We start from the raw sequence: 22,514 nt of genomic DNA, 5'->3' as shown, positions 1-22,514 counted from the left end.
ACTATAGTGATCCATAGAATTAGAATTTGGTTGTGTTGTAACTAGAAGGAGTGAAGGTGGCACTTAAAATTTTGGGGCACAAGAAGTTGCTTCTGTTATCAGAAAAACATGATTATATGCATTATTTCCATAATCAGATGATCCTCCAACATCACCATTATTTTCAAACAAAACACCTTCCCATTTGGCTTGTTGCATGTCAGTGCTAATGAAATTTTCTACAAGACTACTGCTACTGGTTTGCTGCAAATTAGAAGATGAAAGATGGGGCATGCCTAGTGTTTTTCTAGGCATGCCACCAATGGGAATGGAAATGGAGACTGTAAATTTCCCACTGCAATCTTAGTAGCACCTTCTATGCCTACTTCCATGACACCACTAGCACTAATCGTAGTCAAGTTTGCACACTGAGCATTTTCCAAAGAAAAAAAATTGCGCAAAATGGAACTTAACTAGCTTTGGTGTAATGCATTACAACCCAAAATCAATGATCTAGAATTCAAGCTTCTGTTTAGGAGAACTACGAAAGTGACCAATATCGTCATGTTGTACTCTTTGAGAGGTGAGAGAGTTCATATTGGGAAACATCTAATTTGATATTATTGCTCCAATTTTCCTTAGCTTGCAGTCTTGTTTCAATCACAACTCCACCTACAACAATTAACCCTTCACATGCCAAATGTTTCTACTTGATATGTCAGGGATGGAAAGATTGTGGGGTGAGGAATTTCCTTGTGATGCTTGTCCAAGTTGAGTATTTTGCAACATCGGGCATTAATTAAACCTTTGAGCAAGGACCTGTGAACCTAGAAACAAATGAAAAGCCAAATGTTGTTCCAATGAGGATTAGTGAGTGAAGCAATTATTGTGCCTTTCTTATGTTGTAGTTAACATTAGAAGTCAAGTTAGGCATGAATAATTGAATTGTTTTTGCCAAAGGTTCTCCATAAACGATGCACATGGAATAGATCCAAACCATGACCTAGTGCGCTAAAAGTGTGCTTTCTCCCAAATAAGTAGCCATGTATGTAATAAATGTGTAAAATTCCACCTTGGACATCAATGTTAGAAGTACTAGACTAGAAAGACAAATAACTTCTTGTTCCTCCATATAAGAAATGACTCTAGCAAACGGATTGTATTCTTTGTGATGAATGGATCTCAAAGTCAAAAGAGATCCAATAATTTGTGAAGTTGTTGTTGCAAATTCTACTATAGACACTTTGGGAAACCATACCAATTAGCATGAATATCCATGCATAACCTCGAAGATGCACTATTATGCTTATCATGTCATCCACGTATTTCAGATATCAAACCACTATGCCACTTGTCAGCTTACCATGAATTCTGAGGGTATGCTAAAGTTGTTTTCGAAAACCACTTATGGGGGTTGAGCCCAACAATTGGCTACCAGATAATCCCTATAAATTCGAACTTGGTACACATGGTTTGCTGCCTACAAGCATTTATCAAATTGAACAATGAAAGGGTAGAAGACTACTATGTATTGCATAGAACATAATTCCCTTGCTGATGCGTATGGGCTCAAACTCCAATAAATGACTATTGATGGGCTCTAAGAGAATCACACAGCCCAAATCCTTCATAAATTATTAGAGTCACCAGTTTATTAGATGGTTCTAGTCCAGTCTGACCCTTCAGTTTCAATACCAATTCCAACTTCTAAAACATTGTTTGTTTGTCTTGATCAATACATTTGTTGTGTAGTTCCTTGAAGCCAATCAAATATTGCATAACACATATCTGCTTAAATCCCATGGATCTTCTAAGAATTATATCTTTTTGTTAGTATTAAACTAACATAAATGCATAGATTCGTATATAGATAGGCGTTCTAAATGAACAATCTTTGAAAGGAATCCACATTATCATTACCTTGACTCTAGGGTGTTGTATTTTAAAAATTTGGCAAGGTCTTGAAAGCTTCATTGTTGGCTGAATGATATTGTTTGTCTTTAATTTTGGATATTGGTTTATTTCTCATATTGTTGAAACATTCAAGAACAGTCATGTCAATATATCCACACAAGAGAATGTTGTAAACCACACTCCAAACCTTATGCCATAGAAAGACAGTGGAATTCATGCCATTAAGCTCCTGCTTTCCTTTCCAGAATCCATTGGAGACACAAGAATAAAACTCAACCAAGGCCTGCATATAAATGATGTTTGATAAGAGATTCCACCCAATACCATGCATTAGAAAATGGTGAAATCCCATGGATGATACTCAACTAATATTTTCATACAAATGATGTTTGATCAGATAGATTCCATAAATTAGCATGCATTAGACAATAGTGAAATCCCAAGGTTGTTGTAAGAGTTACACCCAATCTTCAAGGTTTGCATGTATAGAATGAGAATATCACTAATTACTTAGGTTGAGAGATCCAAAATGGTTTTTTGGTAAAGTCAAAGTGGCTAGGCAGATTGAAGCCTCTTTCGACTAAGGTTTAATGCTATTGCACTAAACCCATGATACCATAGGCTTGAATCATAAAGCTATAACAGAAAAGAGATGTGGAAGGGTATTCAACACTATCATCAGTAGCACACTTCACCTTGTACATCTCCCAAAAATCATATTTACCTGGTTTGTGTTCATGTTTGAACATAAAATTCAAAAAAAAATCACCCCATACAAAAATTCAATAAAATTCACCATTAAATTCAAATATATCTATATAAAAAACATACATATAATTTTTCAATATAGCATATATCAAATAATAAATATATTAAATTTAACGTTTATAAAACATGATACATATAACTTAATAATTGAAAAGAAAATATTGACAAGCCTTATTTATTATAGATTCAAAGATATGTTTAGGCCAAAGAATTTATGGATATAAATTCACTAAAGATAAGCATTCAAGAAGATTTTGTTGAAAGAACAGGAACCAAATGCAAAAAGGTGAGTCTCAATGTATAGCACAAGGTTTCAATAAGTGGCACAAATACAACACAGTTCATAATCTTGGAAAATTGGAGGAGCAGGTTAATGGACAAAAAGTTGCTACCAACAATAAGCATATAGAAAATGACTTGTCTCACATCATCCCTAATGCAGAGTTTTCAAGAAACAAGAAGAACAACCCCTCTTTGACCATAGATCTATAATAGCATGCCAAAGAAATGATAACCTGTCACATGAAATCAACCTCAAAGAAGAACCCCCTATTGAATGGTATCAAAGGAAAGCTACAACAATTCAATGATGAATACTACTTATTGAAAGCCCTCCAAGGTTCAGAGCTTGCTCCAAAAGATAGGGATGAGAGACAAAGGGAAGACCATGAGGCTGGAGAAGACATCCACCATCCCATTTCCTTGAAGTGAATGAATAACATGAAGAATCTTAGGTCCCCCTCTCTATGAGGGTTTAGTTTATATATTTTATTTCTATTGTTCTAATAGCATAGGATTTAGTGGCTAGTAGGCAAGCTATATACAACACTGGCATGTCTTGCTTCTATTATATTTAGTGGACAACAACCCAACTATACTTAGTATTATTTTATTTTGAGTATATTACGAGACAATGGACAAGGGCCCAACACTATTGTTCTAAAACTTGGTTCGACTTGGCTCGATGGGCCAGTTTGGTACCAAATAAGACCTACTCAACCAAGTAGATGCATGATGACCCCATACAAAATCCAAGAAAAAAATTCTATAAAGAGATATCCCAACCCTCTATTTGTCTCACACCTTTCTCACAGAGCATTTGTGAGCATTTCAAGTTTTGGAGCAAAGCTGAAATCTTGAAGAGAAATGTGACGCTTGAGGTTGGTGCTAGTTTGGCATTTGTTTGAGGTTGCTTGCAATGGATTTAGGCAGCTTAATCAAAAGGCTATAATGTATCTTGAAGCTTAGAGGAGTTGTGGACCAAATTCTTGTGCCCACTGCCCATTATTTTCATTTCCAGGCATGTTTTTCCTCTCTTTAAATTGAAAATGTATATGCTCTTAAATCTGTCCCTATTTTTAATCTTTTTCTCTTCAAAATTCAAATATGTGCCTCTTTAAATTACAAATGCAAATCTTCTGAAATCTGTCCCTATTTTGAATTTGACGAGACAAAGGACAAGGGCCCAACACTGGTGCTCTAAAACTTGGTCTGACATGGCTCAATGGGCCGATTTGGTACCAAATAAGCCCAACTTAGCCAAGAAGATGCATCATGACCCCATACACAATCCAAGAAAAAATCAGTATTAAATTAAAAACTCAAAAAAGCAAAGCATTAAACTAAGCAAATTTCTATAAAGATATCTACCACCCCTCTATTTGTCTCACAAATTTCTCACATAGCATTTGTGAGCATTTGGAGTTTTGGAGCAAAGCTGAAATCTTGAAGAGCAATGTGAAGACAATCCACCCCTCTCAAGAAACTGCATTTCCATGGAGAATGACCTGTTGTTTCTTCAAAAGTAGTCAAAATAATTTTAATTGTACCATGAGCATAGAAAGAATTCACCACTGCTGTATTGCACATTCACTTATGGTTGTCATATATAACTGTGGTCATGTCATCCACAACTTTCCTAGGATAGTGGTACTTTGAAGAAAGTGATGAATCAAACTTATATGAGCTACATTTCTCATCCACATCAAGATTTTGGGTCCCTTGGAATAGTGACAATGCCTCCAACAAATGGTTGCACTAACTATGATGCAGAGGGCATAGTTAACAGCGAAGAAGAATTCACACGGTACTCCAAAAGCTTGCAATATCTTTGTGATGCCTCTAACAACCAAGGTACATGTTCTAGCTTCTCATTTTCTGTCTCCATACCTTGCTGTGACATAAATGGTACTGTCCATAGAGAATGACCTATTGTTGCTTCAAAAGTAGTCAAAAGACTTTTAATTGTACCATGAGCATAGAAATAATTCACCACTACTGTATTGCACATTCGCTTATGGTTTGTCATATATAATTGTTGTCATGTCATCCACAACTTTCCTAGGGTAGTGACACTTTGAAGAAAGTGATGACTCAAACTCAGATGAGCTACAGTTCTCATCCACATCAAGACTGTCATGAATTTTTTTTACAAGAGTAACCACCACACTTAAAGCTTCAAGCATGCTATGGTGCTATCCAAGCCTCCTAAATCCCTAAAGGAGGTTTCAGCAGGAATCTATCCATGACCTCTATGCTAAGAACAAGGGTGAGTGGTAGTCCCTTTATGCCATATGTGGAGAGCAATGGGATGAAGCGGTTTCATGATATCTCATGTTGATGGCCTCTGTTTCAATAATCTATCATTGTCCATGCTAGTGACACCATGTATCCAGTGTCTTCATTGCTTTGATGTTTGAGAGGTGGAGTTGTCAACCAAGTAGGCCTTGAAGGTCCTTTTAGGGCACATTGTCTATTAGTAACTACAACTTGCATTATTGGGGTAAGCATCTATGGTTTGGGTTTTAAAAAAAAGGTCGCAAGGGACTTGCTAGAGTCTCTATAGAAGCAGTGCAATCTCCCTAGTATCTTGTATTAGATGGGGCACTTGAAACATGAAGTTCTCTTTAGTCTCCACCTCTTAGAAGGAGGAGTTTCGACAAATCTTGTCCTCTTAGGGAATCTAATGATACATATCTTGACACATAAATGGTGGTAGCTTGATCTTAGTTGATGATGGGAATCTTCAGTCCATGGGATTAGTGCCTTCATATGTAGTTGGACAAACAATTGACTGTTAAGTTGCAAAATATGCTATCTTAGATCTAATACATTGTGAGGGAGAAAACTAGGTGATTAGAATGTACTGCCATTAGATGTCCTCCTTGATTGATTCATTATTATACGCTTTGTGGGGGAGAATTCAAGGGAACCTATAAAGTAGGGAGTCAATAAATGGAGATAATGGAAAAATGAAGAAAAAAAAGTGGCCTCAAAGTCTCAATATTTCCTTCGACTAGAATCTCCCAAGGAGACCAAATCTTTATAGGAAAGGAATGGAGAGCCAGATATGGATCTCTTTCCCAACTCAAGGTAGAGTCTCAAAGGGCCCAAAATATAACATATACACCAAATTATTTTGTGGGTTGTTCCCTAGTATTAGAAATAAGTTAGAGTTTATTCTATTTCCTGCTCGAAGAATTTTATGCAAATTGCAAATTGGTTCCAATATCGAAGCCAAGTTACATAAAACCATTCAATTCTTTTAGATGAAGGGATTTTTTTACTCATTTTCTTTCTACTAATTACTCAACCCAACAATATTGGGTAGAACAAAGGAGAAACCAATTCTGTATCCTCTACCACTGTGGGAAGAAGATATATGGCACCTATCATAGGAAGCTTGCCCATTCCAACGAGGAATGTCAAACATTTAGGCCAAAGAGCTCCGAAAGGAAAAATACTTCCTTTCTAAGCATTATTGAGAGGTTGGAGACTTAGAGGTTGATGTCAACAATCCTAGCTACATTGATCCAAACTTGATGCTAATGCCTAAAGATAGCCTTACCAGCAACAAGGAAGCTCTTTGTACATAGAACTGTCAAATCAAGCACAAACTAGCATATATGGTAATTGATAATGGCAACCAAAATAACCTTCTCTTGCTTCAATTGGAAAAGGAACTCAAGTTACCAACCTCAACTCATCCCAACACACATTAGCTTGGATGGGTGAAAGATGCACATTAGCTTGTGCTAATCACTTGACAATACATCAGACTCTTGCTAGAAGATGGCAAAATTTTGCCCAATATTGTATATGTTCTTACAAACAAAGATGAGAATAATTACGAAAATAAGATGATGATAACAAGTGTAACTAATTGCTCCTTTTCCTTGAAGTAATATAGGTGGAATTTAAAAAATAAAAGGAATACTGCAAGAGAGGAATGCCACAAATGCAGATATACTTTAGTACATAAAATCCAAAATATAATGAAGTCAATTAATGGAATAATTGATGGAGAAGTCAACAGGGTCATTGGTGGTTGTTTGTCTCCTAAACACAGGAGTTACAATTAGATTTTTACAAATACAATGATACATTCCCACATGCCACTTGTCACCTAGTATTATGCTCACCTCTTCCTCCTTGCTTGCAAGGAATTGTTCCCTAAATTAGCAAATGGAAACCATTATGTCTTCCCTCACAAGGAAGCCACATGTTTGCCATTGAAATGGGTGGCTATGATATTTCTTTGGTTGATGAAAGGGTAAGAACACTAGGACCCATCACCATGGATTTCTTGGAATTATACATGACTTTTCAAGAGAATGGCAATTTCTAAATGGGTGGCTGTGATATTTCTTTGGGTGATGAATGGGTAAGAACACTAGGACCTATCACCATGGATTTCTTGGAATTATACATGAGTTTTCAAGATAATGGGAATTCCTACATGCTCAAAGGTTTCAAAGCAACCACTACAGAAATAATCAACTACCATTGTATGGAAAAGCTTCTGAAAAAGGGCCATTGGTTTGAAAATGGGGGATATGTGAAATGTGAGGGAAGACATATTGGTTTCCATTTTGCTAATTGACTAGGCGAAAGACTCAACTATTTTCTATACTTCCTCATGGCTGACATGCTACGGGTGTTTATCATGGGACCATTGGGTCCATCAAAGGGATTAGCTAAATTTTAGCCCAACATAATGAGTGTACCAAAAGGAATTTGTTGAGAGGGGCCACAAGTAATGGTATGAGCTAGTCCACAAAAAATGAAAAATTAGTTACTATAAAGTGACACCAAAACAATCAATGTTGCACAAGGATTTTGTTGAGCTAGGTCTCATGTAATAGTATTGGCGGGCCCTAGACATATTTTCTCAATTTGAGGGGAGTATTACTACAGTGATGAAATTCCAAAACTCTTGATACTACAAAATGTGTAGGAATTGTGTTACCCGTGTTGAAAAAGCTATGGTTTAGAGGAAGAGGCTAGGATTTGTAGGGTCCCAAGGATAGAGGAGTGTCAAGTTCTATAGATCTTAATATACCTATGGTTTCCATCAATAATAATCAACTGAATCTTTCATTGCACCAACTAATGGTGATATATTATACCCTTAGTCATACTACCCAATTCCGTAGTATGTGAGAGTTATCTCCCAAGTGTTATTCTCCATGTACTCATGGCAATAGGATGACTAATAGGGTTAAGTAAGGTTGGTTTCAAGTGTACCAAGGTGGATTTTGATATAATTGAAGGAACATGGAAGATAATTCCATATGTAGGTGTTATTTGATACAGAGCTACACAAAGGGGTGCCAACAGATGTCACAAAGGTGTTCAACAAGGTAATGCCTCTATTATTTTCTACATGTATTCTTCCCCAGTTATAAGCTTGCCCATTGAATGATAGATATTTGTGTTATTTAAAGATGTTGAAACACATCTCTAACCTAAATAATGTTTTTCTAAAATTGGAATATGTGTTAGCATGAGAAAGTGATCTGGAACCAGTTGTATTTGTGGTGTTTATTGTTAGTTGAAATATAATATTTAGAGCAATAAGGGCATAATATAAATTCAGGAAGCAATTAAATAAGATACATGGAATGCAATTGTGGAAAGCAAATAATAGAACTAAAATTAAAATAACACTTTAAGCAATCCTTTATTGATATTCCAAACTAAATGTAATGTTAACTTGCCTTTTCTAGGGGGAAATATTCAACATGAGGAGCTCCAAATACTACAATATTCACTTGATAACCCATTACATAGCTTCTACTACTATATATATAGTTTCTAATTGATGAAAACTGTAACCACCTAATGGACTTCCATTAATGAGGCCTCAACCACTAACTAATGGACCTTCTTTAACAAGTTCACTTACATTTATTGATTTCACACTATACTACTGTGTAGAGCCTTATTTAATAAAGATGGCTGTCAATACATTAACAATCTATTCCACTAACTATGGAAATTAAGGTGGCTATGGAACCCTAACAACAATGCAATGTTGTCACACTCAAACTTGACAAAGGCTCAACTAGCCTAGGACTCAAAAAAACTCAATGACTTGACATGACTTAGTGACTTGGGAAAGACTCAACAAATACAAATGAACCTCAAAATACAATAAATTCAGTGCCCAAAAATATGGCGAGTCTCAATGAGCATGGAAATTTTATGGTGAGTATAGAAAGTAGTGAGTTTTTTAGTAAGTGTGGGGGCTAGATAAGACTCCACAAGACTCAACAAAAGAGTCTTGGATGAGTCAAACTACATTGGTACAATGTGTATAGTTGCGACAATTCTTCTCTTGCATTTTCTTGTTATGTGAGTGTTCTCTCATTGTTGTCTTTTGTGCACATATCAGATCTACAGGTTTAGAAGCTTCTAGCTGTCCAAAGCTCTAGATTTTTGCATTGGTCAATTCATTTCAGTATTGTTTTGGATTGGTGTTTAAAATGCTTGGCTCTATGAATATACAATACTATGGTAGGGGTTTCTCTATTCTGATTTTTGAGTTACAAGAAAACAAACTAGTTGTTTTGAAAGTTGGGCCATGTTAATTGTGGAAGGAAAACCTCGGTTGAAACCATGGCATACAAATTTCAAATTTCAATCCTTTCATAAAAAATTTGAAACTATGTAATTTTGAGTTTGACTCCTAAATTTGTTAACACAATTTTGGTATGAATCAACCTTGAAGAGTATTGGAAATTTTCTAAGAAAGTACCTAACAATGCAGCCTCCCATAGTTGGTCACATGTCTTGTACTATTATTTTTGGAAATGAATCTTCATATAGGGATTCCTCTGAAATTCAATGTTTTTACCTAGAAATAGGGTTTATATTATGAAAAGGTTACCCTTCAGTGTCAGTCTTGCCAAGAATATGGCATATAGCCTTACTATTTCCCTCTCCATTATTGATTTCTGTGTAGCTTGGGAGGTACTTCAAGCCCTAGGGTTTGGGGTTTGGAGGGTAAAGCGCCACAAGTAGGCTTGTGGGCTTGGAACCCAAGCATGGGGTTTTGTACCCATCAAGATTTAGGAAAAAACCATCAATAATTTGAGCATGGGAAAATTTGAGATGATAGAGCTTGGTGTGCCGATTCCATCTTCTTTTTGAGGTTTTTTTTTTTGTCTGAGTTATTTTGTTTTTGTGTTTTGTATTTTTGTGTGTGGTTTTGGAGTCTGGTCTTTTCTTTTTTTTTGATGTGGATTGTGATCTTCATTTTTTGTTGATTAGTTGAAGATCAGAGCTCTAGAACTTGAGATTTGAAGGTCTGAGTGGTTTACACCATATGTGTCAAGGTTGGCTTGAGTTAAATAAGCCTCTTGACAAGTTGGACGGCCCTAGAATGACGTTGGAAGAATCCCTCTTGTTTAGTATAAATAAGAGGTGATATGTGATCAAATCATTCATTTTGTGCAACATAAGGACAACAAAAGGGTAGTGTAGAAGGGGAAGAGGCCACTAATTAGCCACAGGAGACTAGGGTAGAACAACGAGGAGAAAAAGGGCCATTTTGGAGCCCCTTGTGATTGCATTGAGGATTATCCCATGTTGTAGCTAAGACGAGGGTGTTAAAGGCTAAACACAGGACAGATATGGTAGCAACAATGTGAGTTAAACCCTATTTTGTGTGGGCTATAGGAATTAGATCTTAACTGTGGTAGGCAGTAGGCCATACCACCATAGGAAGGCATCTACGCAAGGTTGTTTGGGGTGGTATATGCCTAGAACAATAGCACAATAGGTGGGCACGATCCCATGGTTAGGCCACATTGATTGGAGGTTGTTTGGGTGGTATCTTGAGGGTTGTTGTAGCATGCAAGTGCCATAACTAGGGACAACATAGATATATCAAAACTGAAGTTGAGTTTTCCTTGTGTTGGTTCAAAGTTTTTACCAGTATTTGGATCAATCTACATTACAGTTTGTTGGGAGCCGTTTGTTGGAGTTGCCTTGGGCATGAAGGAACTCCAACTAGGAGTAGATCCCGCTATGGAGTGATGCAGGTGTCCTAGTGTGGACAGAATCATTACAACCTATGGAAGCCGAGGAGGTAGGGCTCACGTGGCATGTTATAAGCCCTAACCAATGGCCAGTTTCACAGTGAAGTTTGGAGCCTAGATTTGTGCAATCGCTCCTTTATTGAAGAGCAAAGGGTGGATGTGGAGAAGTTTGTGGAAAATTGTGTGTAAGGGTCTCCTAGGTGTGGGGATGCCCTAACTAGGTGCAGATGTTACGTCATGGACTTGGTCACTTGTGGATTGTTGGAGGGAAACGTGAGAGTGGACCAAGTGTAGACGTGGATTGAGAACTTATGGTCTGCTGGAGGACAACGTGATAGTGTCCAAGTTGGAGCTCGATGATCAAAACCTTGATGGACAAAGGTAGTTGTGAGAGAGGCAGTTGTTGAGCTCAAGGGTTTGATAAACCAGGAGTAATTATGGAGCTCGAGACTTGTGTGTGGAAAAGGACTTCTACAATAGATGATGGGTAGTCCTCCTAGCCCATGTTCATTGTGGGAGATGGACATATTGCAATGATAGGTGGTAGCCCTTTGTGCTCTATGTTGGTCTTCATTGATTTAGTGCAGGAAGACCATAGTGAGTGGAAGTCCTTGACTAGATGACGAGCAACAATGGGAAGTTGAGAGTTGTTCACAAGTGGAGCTGTGAACAATTCGACAGGAGTCTCGATGTGTTGTGGCCTTGATGGACTAAGGCACAACTAGAGAGTAGATTGATAGCCAAGGTTCAGTGGCTAGATGGACTTGGAGCATTAATAGAGGCAGGAGCTGTAGATCAGGAGCTAAAGGACTGGATAGTTACAAGGTACGACTGAGGGGAGCTGAGAGAGTCGACTACATCAACTAGATGGTCAGAGTATCTTGTTGAGGGTATATTGGTTGTTGATGGACTGACGCCAAGCCCCAATTTGTATCTTGTACTAGTGGATGTATGAGGGCCATTATCCCTGGTATAGGAGCCTTAGATTATTGTATTATATTTTGTTTAATATAACGAAGTTGGGTTAATATTTGTAAAATGTTGTCTATATTCTGTGCATGTATGATTTACTTTGGTTTATATTTTGTTGTGAAAAGTAGTATCGTTGAGATTCTTGGTTTGGTAGCGTCAAAGATTTTAAGATTCTATCCTAGACCCAAGATTGTGGAAATTCAACATGGTATCATAGTGTATCTGAGCTACTTTGAGGGACAGTGAATCAGAGTGTGCACAACGAAGCAACTCAGAGGGAGTTGTGGGTGTTTGGATCATGGAGCAAAGGGTTCAACTGAAGACATGGAGATGTGGTCTCGATAGACTACATGATCTGGGTTGGGAGTTCTAGTGGATCGGTGGTGAACCTAGTGCACTTCAGTATGTTGTGTGGTAGTTTGTAGATCGTGGACTTCATATGTCTTGTCATGGATGGTTGGGATAGCTCGAGGGTTTCTTTGGCATGGACGAGATCAAGTTGATCGAGATGGATTCATGTGATGGACTAGATATTGGCAGGCTAGAATATTCATCAGATCATGATGTTGCATATCTGAGATTGGAGGGATTTGCATGATTGGTATTTGATCTAGGAGGATGAGTGCTTACAGGACTGAGCCAGTGGAGATTGTTTAGGCTCAGAGGGAGTCTAACCTCAAAGGGAGTAGCCCTATGGAGGTTCGGGATCTTTAGGTTCAGATGTGATGAGGCAAAGGCACTATCGAGATTGTCGGATTCATTCTACAGGGTATGCTGCAGTGATGGATGTTACATGGGCTAGTGTCACCACAGATGATGATGGTGACTTCCTAGTCTTGGAAGTACCTCCCTCGCTAAGAGGGAGTCTTGATTTTTGTGTAGCTTGGGAGATACTCCAAGCCATAGGGTTCGGGGTTTGGAGGGTAAAGCGCCACAAGTAGTCTTGTGGGCTTGGAACCCAAGCATGGGGTTTTGCACCCATCAAGATTTGGGCTAAAACCATTAAGAATTTGAGCATGGGAAAATTTGAGGTGATAGGGCTTGGTGTGTTGATTCCAACGCTTCGAAGATCACCCAAATCAGAGCTCTAGAACTTGAGATATGAATTTTTGAAGGTCATGAGTGGGTTTACACCATATGTGTCAAGGTCGGCTTGAGTTAAATAAGCCTCTTGACAAGTTGGACAACCCTAGAATGACGTTGGAAGAATCCCTCTTGTTTGGTATAAATAAGAGGTGATATGTGATCATTTAATCATCCATTTTGTGAAACATAAGGACAACAAAAGGGCAGCGTAGAAGGGGAAGAGGCCTCTGATTAGCTGCAAGAGACTAGGGAAAAACAACGAGGAGAAGAAGGGTCATTTTGGAGCCTCTTGTGACTACATTGAGGATTATCCCATGCTGCAACTAGGCCAAGGGTGTTAAACGTTGAACGCAGGACTGATATGGCAGCAACAAGGTGAGTTAGAACCTGTTTTTTGTGGGTTGTAGGCATTGGAGCTTAACTGTGGTAAGTCGCAGGCCATACCACCATAGGAAGACATATACATAAGGTTGTTTGGGGTGGTATATGCCCAAAACAACAACACAATAGGTGGGCACGATCCCATGGTTATATCACATTGATTCGAGGTTGTTTGGGTGGTATATTTAGGGTTGTTGCAGCGTGCAAGTGCCCTAACCAGGGACAACATAAATATATCAAAACTGAAGTTGAGTTTTCCTTGTGTTGGGTCAAAGTTTTGACCAGTATTTGGATCAATCTACATTACAATTTATTGGGAGCCATTTTTTGGAGTTTCCTTGGGCATGAAGGAACTCCAACTAGGAGTAGATCCCGCTATGGAGTGATGTAGATGTCCTAGTGTGGACAGATTGTTGCAGCCTATGGAAGCCAAGGAGGTAGGGCTAACATGGCATGTTAGAAGCCCTAACCAATGGGCAGTTTCACAGTGAAGTTTGGATCCTAGATTTGTGCAATAGCTCCTCTATTGCAGAGCAAAGGGCGGATGTGGAGAAGTCTGTGGGAAACCATGTGTAAGGGTCTCCTAGGTGTGGGGATGCCCTAACTAGGTGCAAATGCTATATCGTGGACTTGGTCACTCGTGCACTGTTGGAGGGCAGCGTGAGAGTGGAACAAGTGTGGACGTGGATTGGGAACTTATGGTCTGTTGGAGGACAACGCGATAGTGTCCAAGTTGGAGCCCGGTGAGCAACACCTTGATGGAAAAAGGTAGTTATGAGAGAGGTAGTTGTTGAGCTCAAGTGTCTGATCAACCAAGAGTAGTTGTGGAGCCTGAAACTTGTGTGTGGAGAAGGACTTCTACAACAGATGATGGGAAGTTCTCCTAGCCTGTGTTCATTGTGGGAGATGGACATCTTGTAGTGATAGGTGGTAGCCCTCCATGCCCTATGTTGGTCTTCATCAATGCAGTGCAGGAAGACCCAAGTGGGCTGAAGTCCCTGAGTAGTTGAGGAGCAGCAATAGGTAGTTGAGAGTTGTTCACAAGCAGAGCTATGAACAATTCAATAGAAGTCTCGATGTGTTGTGGCCTTTATGGACTATGGCACAACAAGAGAGAAAATTGATAGCTGAGGTTTAGTGGCTAGATGGACTTGGATCATTGATAGAGGCAAGAGCTGCATATCGGTAGCCAAAGGACCCGAAAAGTACAGGGTATGACCGAGGGGAGCTGAGAGAGTCAACTACATCAACCAGATGGTCAAAGTATGTTGTTGAGGGTAGATTGGTTGTCGATAGACTGACACCAAGCCCCAGTTTGTATCTTGTACTAGTGGATGTATGAGGGCCATTATCCCTAGTATAGGAGCCCTAGATTGTTGTATTATATTTTGTTTAATATAACGAAGTTGGGTTAAAAATTGTAAAATGTTGTCTATATTCTATGCATGTGTGATTTACTGTTGTTTATATTATGTTGTGCAAAGTAGTATCGTTGAGATTCTTGGTTTGGTAGCATTAGAGATTTTAAGATTCTATCCTAGACCCAAGATCGTGGAAATTCAACATCCATAACCTAACTGCTAAAGGAAAGAAGGGCTTTGAGATGCAAGGAGAAGGGAAAAAGGAGAATGGGCTATGCAAAAAACCTAAGAAAGTGAAGGATCAAGGAAAACCCCCATCAAATACTGAATTGAACTTGGAAGACAACTCTAATTGGAATTAAAATAAATGTAAAGAAAGAAAGTTGCAAAACAAGAGAGAAGAAACCATCATCAACTGTGAGTTCAAGAAGGAAAAAATTCAGCAAAGGAACCAAAAGGTAAGAGGTACAACAAAATAAAGTTTTATTTAGGAAAAAGAGGCAGGAAAAGGAAAAGAATGCTGAGAAGAGATGAAAAAATAGTTGAAATTGAGCACAAACAAAATGTAAAGCTAGTTTTAAAACTTCCATTGCTTTCATTGCAAAAGTTGCATCTCTAGTAAAATTATTTTGTTTCTATTAAAGAGAGAGATCCTAGATCTAAGTGATTTCTGACAAAATTGGTGAGAACTAGAGTTCAATCTAATAGACCTATTTAGTCTAAATGAGGGAAAGAAATCTAAGAGAACAAATCATGTTTGATGAATCAATGAATCATTAATTAACAGAAAACAAGTCTATTATACCTTTGAAGTGTCATTTTTCAAGTCAACTACTGTCTTTGTTACTTTTGACTATCGTTTCTTTCATCTAGTTATCTTGCAATAAATTAAGTTTAGCGTACTAAGAACACCTAGTCATATGAGTCCTTCGCAATCAAAACTTCTAATGGGTACAAGTTTCTTCTTTTCAATATACATTTTTCCTTGGTTTGTACCTATTGCAATCTCACATTTCTCTGGCAGGAGGAGCTTTCCCATGTTTTGGTTCTTATAGTTACAAAACTTGGCTCCATGAAAACTTGGGCAAGACCGGAGAGTAAGTGATTGGCTCAAACACGGGAAAAACTTAGGCAAACTAGGCTAATTTTTTCTTACAAGAATGACAATTTTGTACTGGCCAAGAAGCAAGTTTGACTTGCCAGCAAGTTAGTTTGGCTTATTTTCTCTATTGGCTTGAGTTTGAAGAGGAAACTATAACAAATTTTGTAACAATTATCTTGATAATGTTATCAAGTTATAAATACATATTTTTAATGTAGTGGAAGACTAAAAGAGGAAGATGGAGATGAAAGTAAATATGATAGTAGGGATAGTAGTTATACCATGCTAGAGAGTTTTGGCATGTCCCCAAGAATGGATGACAATAAAGAGGACTTCCCGGATCCAACTATGCCAAAAATTGCCACCAAAGATCCACTTCGAACCTCAAGGTTGATATTTTGAAGAGTGGATTTGGATTCCTCTTCATCCCAAAAGAAAGTACTATTTTCAACTACAACAACAATCTCTTTGCCTGGCGGTAACCTTTCGACTGCCTCAGGATCAAGATCCTTCTTGGTCATATACCTATCAAGTCTATCCAAGGACACCATTACTTGTGAGATAGATATTAAATCTTGAGGAAAGTTCCTAATGGGTTCTTGAAGAATTTTGAAAATCGATTTTGTAGTGAACACCTTCCCTGCTATAAGTTTTTCTCCTACAAAAATGTATGTAGTGAATGTCACTACCGAAACAAGTGAAGGCATGCTCCATGTAGTGAATGTCACTACTGAAACAAGTGAAGGCATGCTCCATGTAGTGAATGTCACTACTGAAACAAGTGAAGGCATGCTCCATGTAGTGAATGTCACTACTGAAACAAGTGAAGGCATGCTCCATAGAGTAATTATATTCACTAAAATAGAATACATAGTTTTGCAAATCCATTCATATTTGGAATTCCTAAAAGTCTCTGCACGCGTTTGAAAATGGTCTTCCCATGCTTGAAGTTTGATAACCCTCATATAATTCAAAAACTCATTAGTTGTATGAAGATCACACATTTTCACTAATTGGAACTCATATCTCCTATTTCTCTTGGATCCCCAAGCTACAATGCCCATTATTAGTGCCATGTAAACAAAACCAGACAACATAGAAATGCCCAAAACCTCAAACAATATTGATAAAGTAGCCCCAACTTGTAGAGGCATCATCCAGATGTAATGAAGCTACAACATCGCATCCGAAAGTTGTTGAGCATCCACAACCATGTAATTTACAATCTATCCAACACCATGAGCTTGCCTAGTGGAGCTTGACAATATTAAACCCTTTCTGTATAAAGTTGTGATCGAAGTAAACCTTATCAGCATGCCCAACTTTTGACATTGAAATTTATATTGATGGGAACAAAGAACATCAATGGATTTTGTTGAAATAGTATCAATACAAGGACAAAGCCTTCATAAGGAAAGCTCTGATCTCCAAATGTAAAATCAACAAATTTTTGTATGAAAACTGGGCCAATATACATCACACAGAGTTTTACAATGGCCAGGGATGTAATAAGTGCAAGATTTGGCCAAAAGCATTGAAGCAATGTAAGGTGTATAGGGTGTTGGTGTTCCACTATGTCGTTAGACCGGTTTGATTTAAAAAGTTCAAACATATTTTCAACGCGATCACTAGGTGCCATTGCAGGAACATCTGTCAATTGCAAAGCATTTATGTAACCTTTGTTCAATACAGGATTCAACCATAACCATGCAGCCCTTGAAAAAATATCTGCTATAACATAAGGGGTTATTAATTCTTCTCAGTGCTAGAATTCAAAGTGCTACCATCGAAAAGAGGTTCATGTAATTATTTTTGTTTCTTCAACAATGGTGATTCTTGTAGTCCCTTTGAGGGCTAATGCCAGCAAAAATCCATGGGTAGGGAAAATAATCAATGCAAAAAGGTCATGAAGAGGGAGAATACTATATGGATTAGGAGTTGTGGACGTGAACCTAATGATTGTAGAGATCAAGAATATTGTATTCAGAATGAAATTCATAAGCCACCAGAGATATAGAGACTTTGGACGTGTTGTAGCTTTGAATTTCTTCTCATGTCCAATTTACTGCCCCAAATACAATCCATGAAAGTGATTGGATTCCAGATAAAGTAATAAGAAACCAATGTTGACGAGGATGTCAAATCATCCCAGATGCAATGAATTGAAAAAGAGGAGGGTCGTATTGCTACTTACAGGCAATGTCACATGGTTCGCGTTCGAGTTAGGGTTCGACAATGATTAGGTTCGGTTTGAGTTCGAATTTTTTGATGAGGTTCGAATGAGGTTCGCCATTAGGTTCATATATATATATATATATATATATATATATATATATATATATATATATATATATAATATAGATATATATGTATATATCTATATCTATATATAGGGCCAAAAATAGGAGAGCTCTGATGGGTTTTACGTGCCGCGATCGTAAGGGCCTAGGTTAACCCTAGCTGCAGGAGCCGCAGGAATACGGGATGCCTCACCGGAAAGACCAACTCTGAACAGGGATCGGGTTTGGATTCGCCACTAGTTAGCGACTACGGTTATTGGAGGGTTGACCGGTATGGAGGACCTCGGAGTTACGGATCTCGTGGATTACTCCGAGGATCCACTAGAAGGGATCGGTATATTTAGAAACCCTAATGAGGTGTCCTCACCAGCTGTTGAGTTTACCGCCACCCAGGACACCTTACCTGTGGTCGCCCTGCACTTCACCCACTCTGGAAGCCCCAGGGACTGCCCTTCTTCTATCTTCATTATCACCAGATACATTGGCTTACGATCTGCTATCATCACCGAGAATCGATCAAACCACAGCACAAGCTGAGACTAAGGCAGCAGCTGAAAAACCCCCGCAAGAAGAAGGGATCAGGCCCTCGGGTTGTTTCAGCACTCCAGCCCTCAATGCTTAGCCCACAAAACCCTCCCCTGGGGTTGGGGTCTCTAATCCACTCGTAGATCATCTAACCGCACCTTGCACGAAGAAGAGATCGAAGTGCATCAGAGTGACGGTAAAAGACATTACAGTATCCTTCGGTGACCCCACCAATTTTGAGGAGACTATGGCACTGGCTCGAACGGTCCTGGTTGGACATGTGCGGGGGCGTACCTTCTCGGCGGAAAGATTGAAACTATGGGTGAAAGAAATCTGGGGTGCGCTATTCACAGAATTGCTGGAAGTACAAGAACTCCCGAGGGGATGGTTCTCTCTCCACTTCACAAAAGAGGAATACACGGACATTGTACTGGCTCAGTACTGGCACATAGAATTGGCACCTGTGCTATTGAAGCGATGGAACCCTCTTTTTGATTCGGAGCGCAAACAGATAGGAGCTGGTCCTCTATGGGTGCGATTGCCGGGGCTGCCATTACAATACTGGACTGAGGAAGCTTTCATTAGGATTGGGAATGCGCTGGGAACGTATTTGGATCACGACCGATCTTACAAAGAGACCAACAAAAGAATCCTAGCTAGAATCCTGGTTCACCTGGACACCCGGGAGGGATTAGAAGAAAAAATGACTCTGAGATGGCGAAAATTTAGCAGAACACAGATTTTGGATTACGAAGGAGTCCCTTTCAGATGCAACTGATATCACCAAGTGGGTCACCTGTTCAAGGACTGTCCATTGAACAATAATCAGGAAGGATCTCCAAAATCTACTCCAGCAGTTTCCAGTGGAGTCCCCCCAATCATCCCTCATCCTCCCCAAAGCAGTGCGAGACCTCAAGGTGTATCAGAGAAAACAGACCTGCATAAGACAGCCCCGCCTTCGCCTCCGCTGACTAGGGCTCGGGCAACAGCAGCGGCCATGCAAGTGTCGAGTATCTCTCCTATCCTTCTCTCTAACTCATCTGAAATCTCTTATGCACATGTAAATTCTATTGCATGATCCATGGTGTATTATTCCTCCTCCCCCTCCGTCGACATCCACTGCTCCGCCCTCATTACCCCTTTCATCTCCGCACCCCTCGCCATCATCATCTCGAACGACCCCATCCCATTCATACTCCCTTCGACCCCGATCCACACACCTGGATGTCTCTGAATCCCATTCTGGGTTGGGTATTGTCCCTCTTGGCCCTGGTTTCCTTTCTACCCGGGGACGCAAATCGTATCTTAACAAAGCCATTAGGCATGCTGGCGTGGAAGTGGCAGCTGGGCGCCAAGCCACTATCGATGGGGTCCTTAGAGCATCAAAGCACCCTAAGAATGGACCCCCATGAAGTGCCTCTCCTTCAACTGCAGGGGCCTGGCTAGTTCCCCAAAAAAGCTAGCCCTCAAACGACTTTTTGAGGTCGAATTGCCTGATATCATTCTCCTCCAAGAAACCCTTGGATCTGCAGAGTCTACTACTCGATCCCTCTCCACAATGGGGGCCAGATGGAACTTCCTAGCTACTGATGCCATGGGCAGATCGGGTGGACTGGCGTTAGGATACAATCCCAACTCTATCAGACTGGAATCCTCTTGGGGGGGTCATGGTTACCTAGGAGTAGACATATTCTCTATTAAGCTTGGCCTCTCCCTTCGCATTGTCAACATATATGGGCCCTGCCAACAGAGGGAAAATTTCTGGAGACATCTTCTCAGCTGTAACCTATTGACACTTGATCACATCATCTTAGGAGGAGACATGAACTTCTCCCTGGGATTCAATGAGTCATGGGGTTCATCGGCCCAAGTTGATCCCATCACTGATTTCATGAGGCGTTTATTGGATCAGCATGACTTCATTGATATCCCTATGCAGAAGCCCCTTCCTACGTGGAGAAATAGAAGGGTAGGATCGGCTGCACTGGCACGCAGGCTGGATAGATTCCTGTTGAAGGGCCCTCTGATTCATCGGTTGCACTCATATAAATAGTGGGTAAGCAATGGGAGTATCTCTGACCACTCCCCTATCGTTATGGAAATCCTGGGACCGCATCAGAAACCAAAAGCTCCCTTTAAGTTCAATCACTTGTGGCTTCAGGACCCGAGCTTCTCAAATCTGATCACCGAATTCTAGAGAGCAAACTCCATTGATCGAGAATCCTCGATGGCAAGGGGATTCATTAAAAACCTCACTGGGCTCAAGCATATAGTGATCAATTGGGCAAAAGAGAAGAAGACTAGAGAAGATGTACAGCTTAATAAAGTGGAAGAAGAATTGAATGCTCTTCTGGACGAGCGAAATCTGGGGTTCATAACACAGGAAGACAAGGCTCGTCTGGTGGAACTGGAAAACCAGAAGAACAATATTCTAAAGGGTAGGGAGGAATCTATCAGACTTCGCAGTAGAGCAACTTGGCTTAAAGCCGGAGACGAGAATACTAGATTCTTCCACAACTTTGCCAAAGGAAGGAAAGTGGCAAATACCATTTGGAACCTTCCCCTTCCTGATGGGGGACTGGCGGATTCCTTTAACAAGCTCTCAAATCTGGGTACTACACACTTCAGAGGTTTATACAAGAGCCCTGCAGGTACAAATTTGGCGGAAATCATCAATGTGGCCACACATTTCCCTAGATTCGTTGATGAGGAGGATTCTGAAGGTCTTGAAGCACCCGTCACTATGGCAGAATTGGAAAGTACTCTCAAATGGTTCCAAAAGGAAAAGAGCCCTGGACCGGATGGCTGGACTATAGAGTTCTACACTGCCTTCTTTGATCTCCTGGGAGGAGATATACTAAAGGTGGTTGAGGAAAGTAGGATCTCGGGTAGTCTCTACAATGCTATTAATTCCACATTCATTGCCCTCATTCCTAAAACAGACACTCCATCCTCCTTTGATGACTTCCACCCCATATCCCTCTACAATGTTCTCTATAAGATCATCTCTAAGATCATTGCCAATAGGATCAAGCCTATCCTGTCAAGACATATCTCCCCACAACAATTTGCATTTCTGGAAAACAGGCAGATCCATGAAGCCATTGGTTCAGCCCAAGAAGCGATACACTCCATTTGGACTAAACACCTCAATTGTATTCTGCTGAAGATAGACCTATCCAAGGCATTTGACCGAGTCAGCTGGCTATATATTAAGATGATCCTTATACATATCGGCTTCCCCCCTGCCCTAATCAATTGGATCATGGCTTGCATCACCTCTCCCACCTTCAGTATCTTGATCAATGGATCCGCCTCACACTTCTTTCACTCTGAAAGAGGGCTGCGACAGGGCTGTCCTCTCTCGCCACTACTCTTTCTACTGGTCATAGAAGCTCTAAGCCGGCTTATCATCACTGCAAAAAGGGAGGGGACCATCAGAGGCCTCAAAATCACGGATGAATGTTTCCTCACACATCTACTATTTGTAGATGATGTCTTAATTCTATTGGATGGCAGCGTACAGGACACATCTTCCTTCACTCGTATCCTAGGTCTCTTCTCAAAAGCTATGGGTATGGAAGTGAACAGATCGAAGTCCACTATCACCATGGTTGGAACCTCAGCCAACGAATCCCACGTGGCTAGACAGGCTTTTCCTTTTACCACCCAGCCTTTGGACAGAGGCCTTAAATATCTGGGATATTGGCTAAAGCCGACATGTCAAAAGATTGCTGATTGGGTATGGCTAGTAACAAAGATAGAAAAAAGGCTAACATGCTGGAGCCACAGATATCTATCC

At 39.9% G+C, this 22,514-nt stretch overlaps 1 protein-coding gene and 1 pseudogene across 1 annotated transcript; one reads left to right on the top strand and one right to left on the bottom strand.

Moving 5' to 3' along the window:
• The window catches only part of LOC149167970 (putative UDP-N-acetylglucosamine--peptide N-acetylglucosaminyltransferase SPINDLY), a 71,658-nt pseudogene extending 52,968 nt beyond the window's left edge, over positions 1-18,690 (bottom strand).
• Positions 18,691-18,959: 269 nt separating this feature from the next.
• LOC149167969 (uncharacterized) lies at positions 18,960-19,490 on the top strand. The gene has a single exon (XM_089430650.1). It carries the CDS (start codon positions 18,960-18,962, stop codon positions 19,488-19,490), a length of 531 nt encoding a protein of 176 aa, XP_089286776.1.
• Positions 19,491-22,514: the final 3,024 nt, after the last annotated feature.

The sequence above is a fragment of the Pinus tabuliformis genome, chromosome 5_1 (genome assembly GCF_031772625.1).
Source record: "Pinus tabuliformis cultivar Carrire ecotype Pingquan chromosome 5_1, CPIR1, whole genome shotgun sequence".
NCBI classification, from domain to species: Eukaryota; Viridiplantae; Streptophyta; class Pinopsida; order Pinales; family Pinaceae; genus Pinus; species Pinus tabuliformis.
Note: the sequence above shows the minus strand (reverse complement) of the source record. Positions and strands in the feature narration are given on the sequence as shown.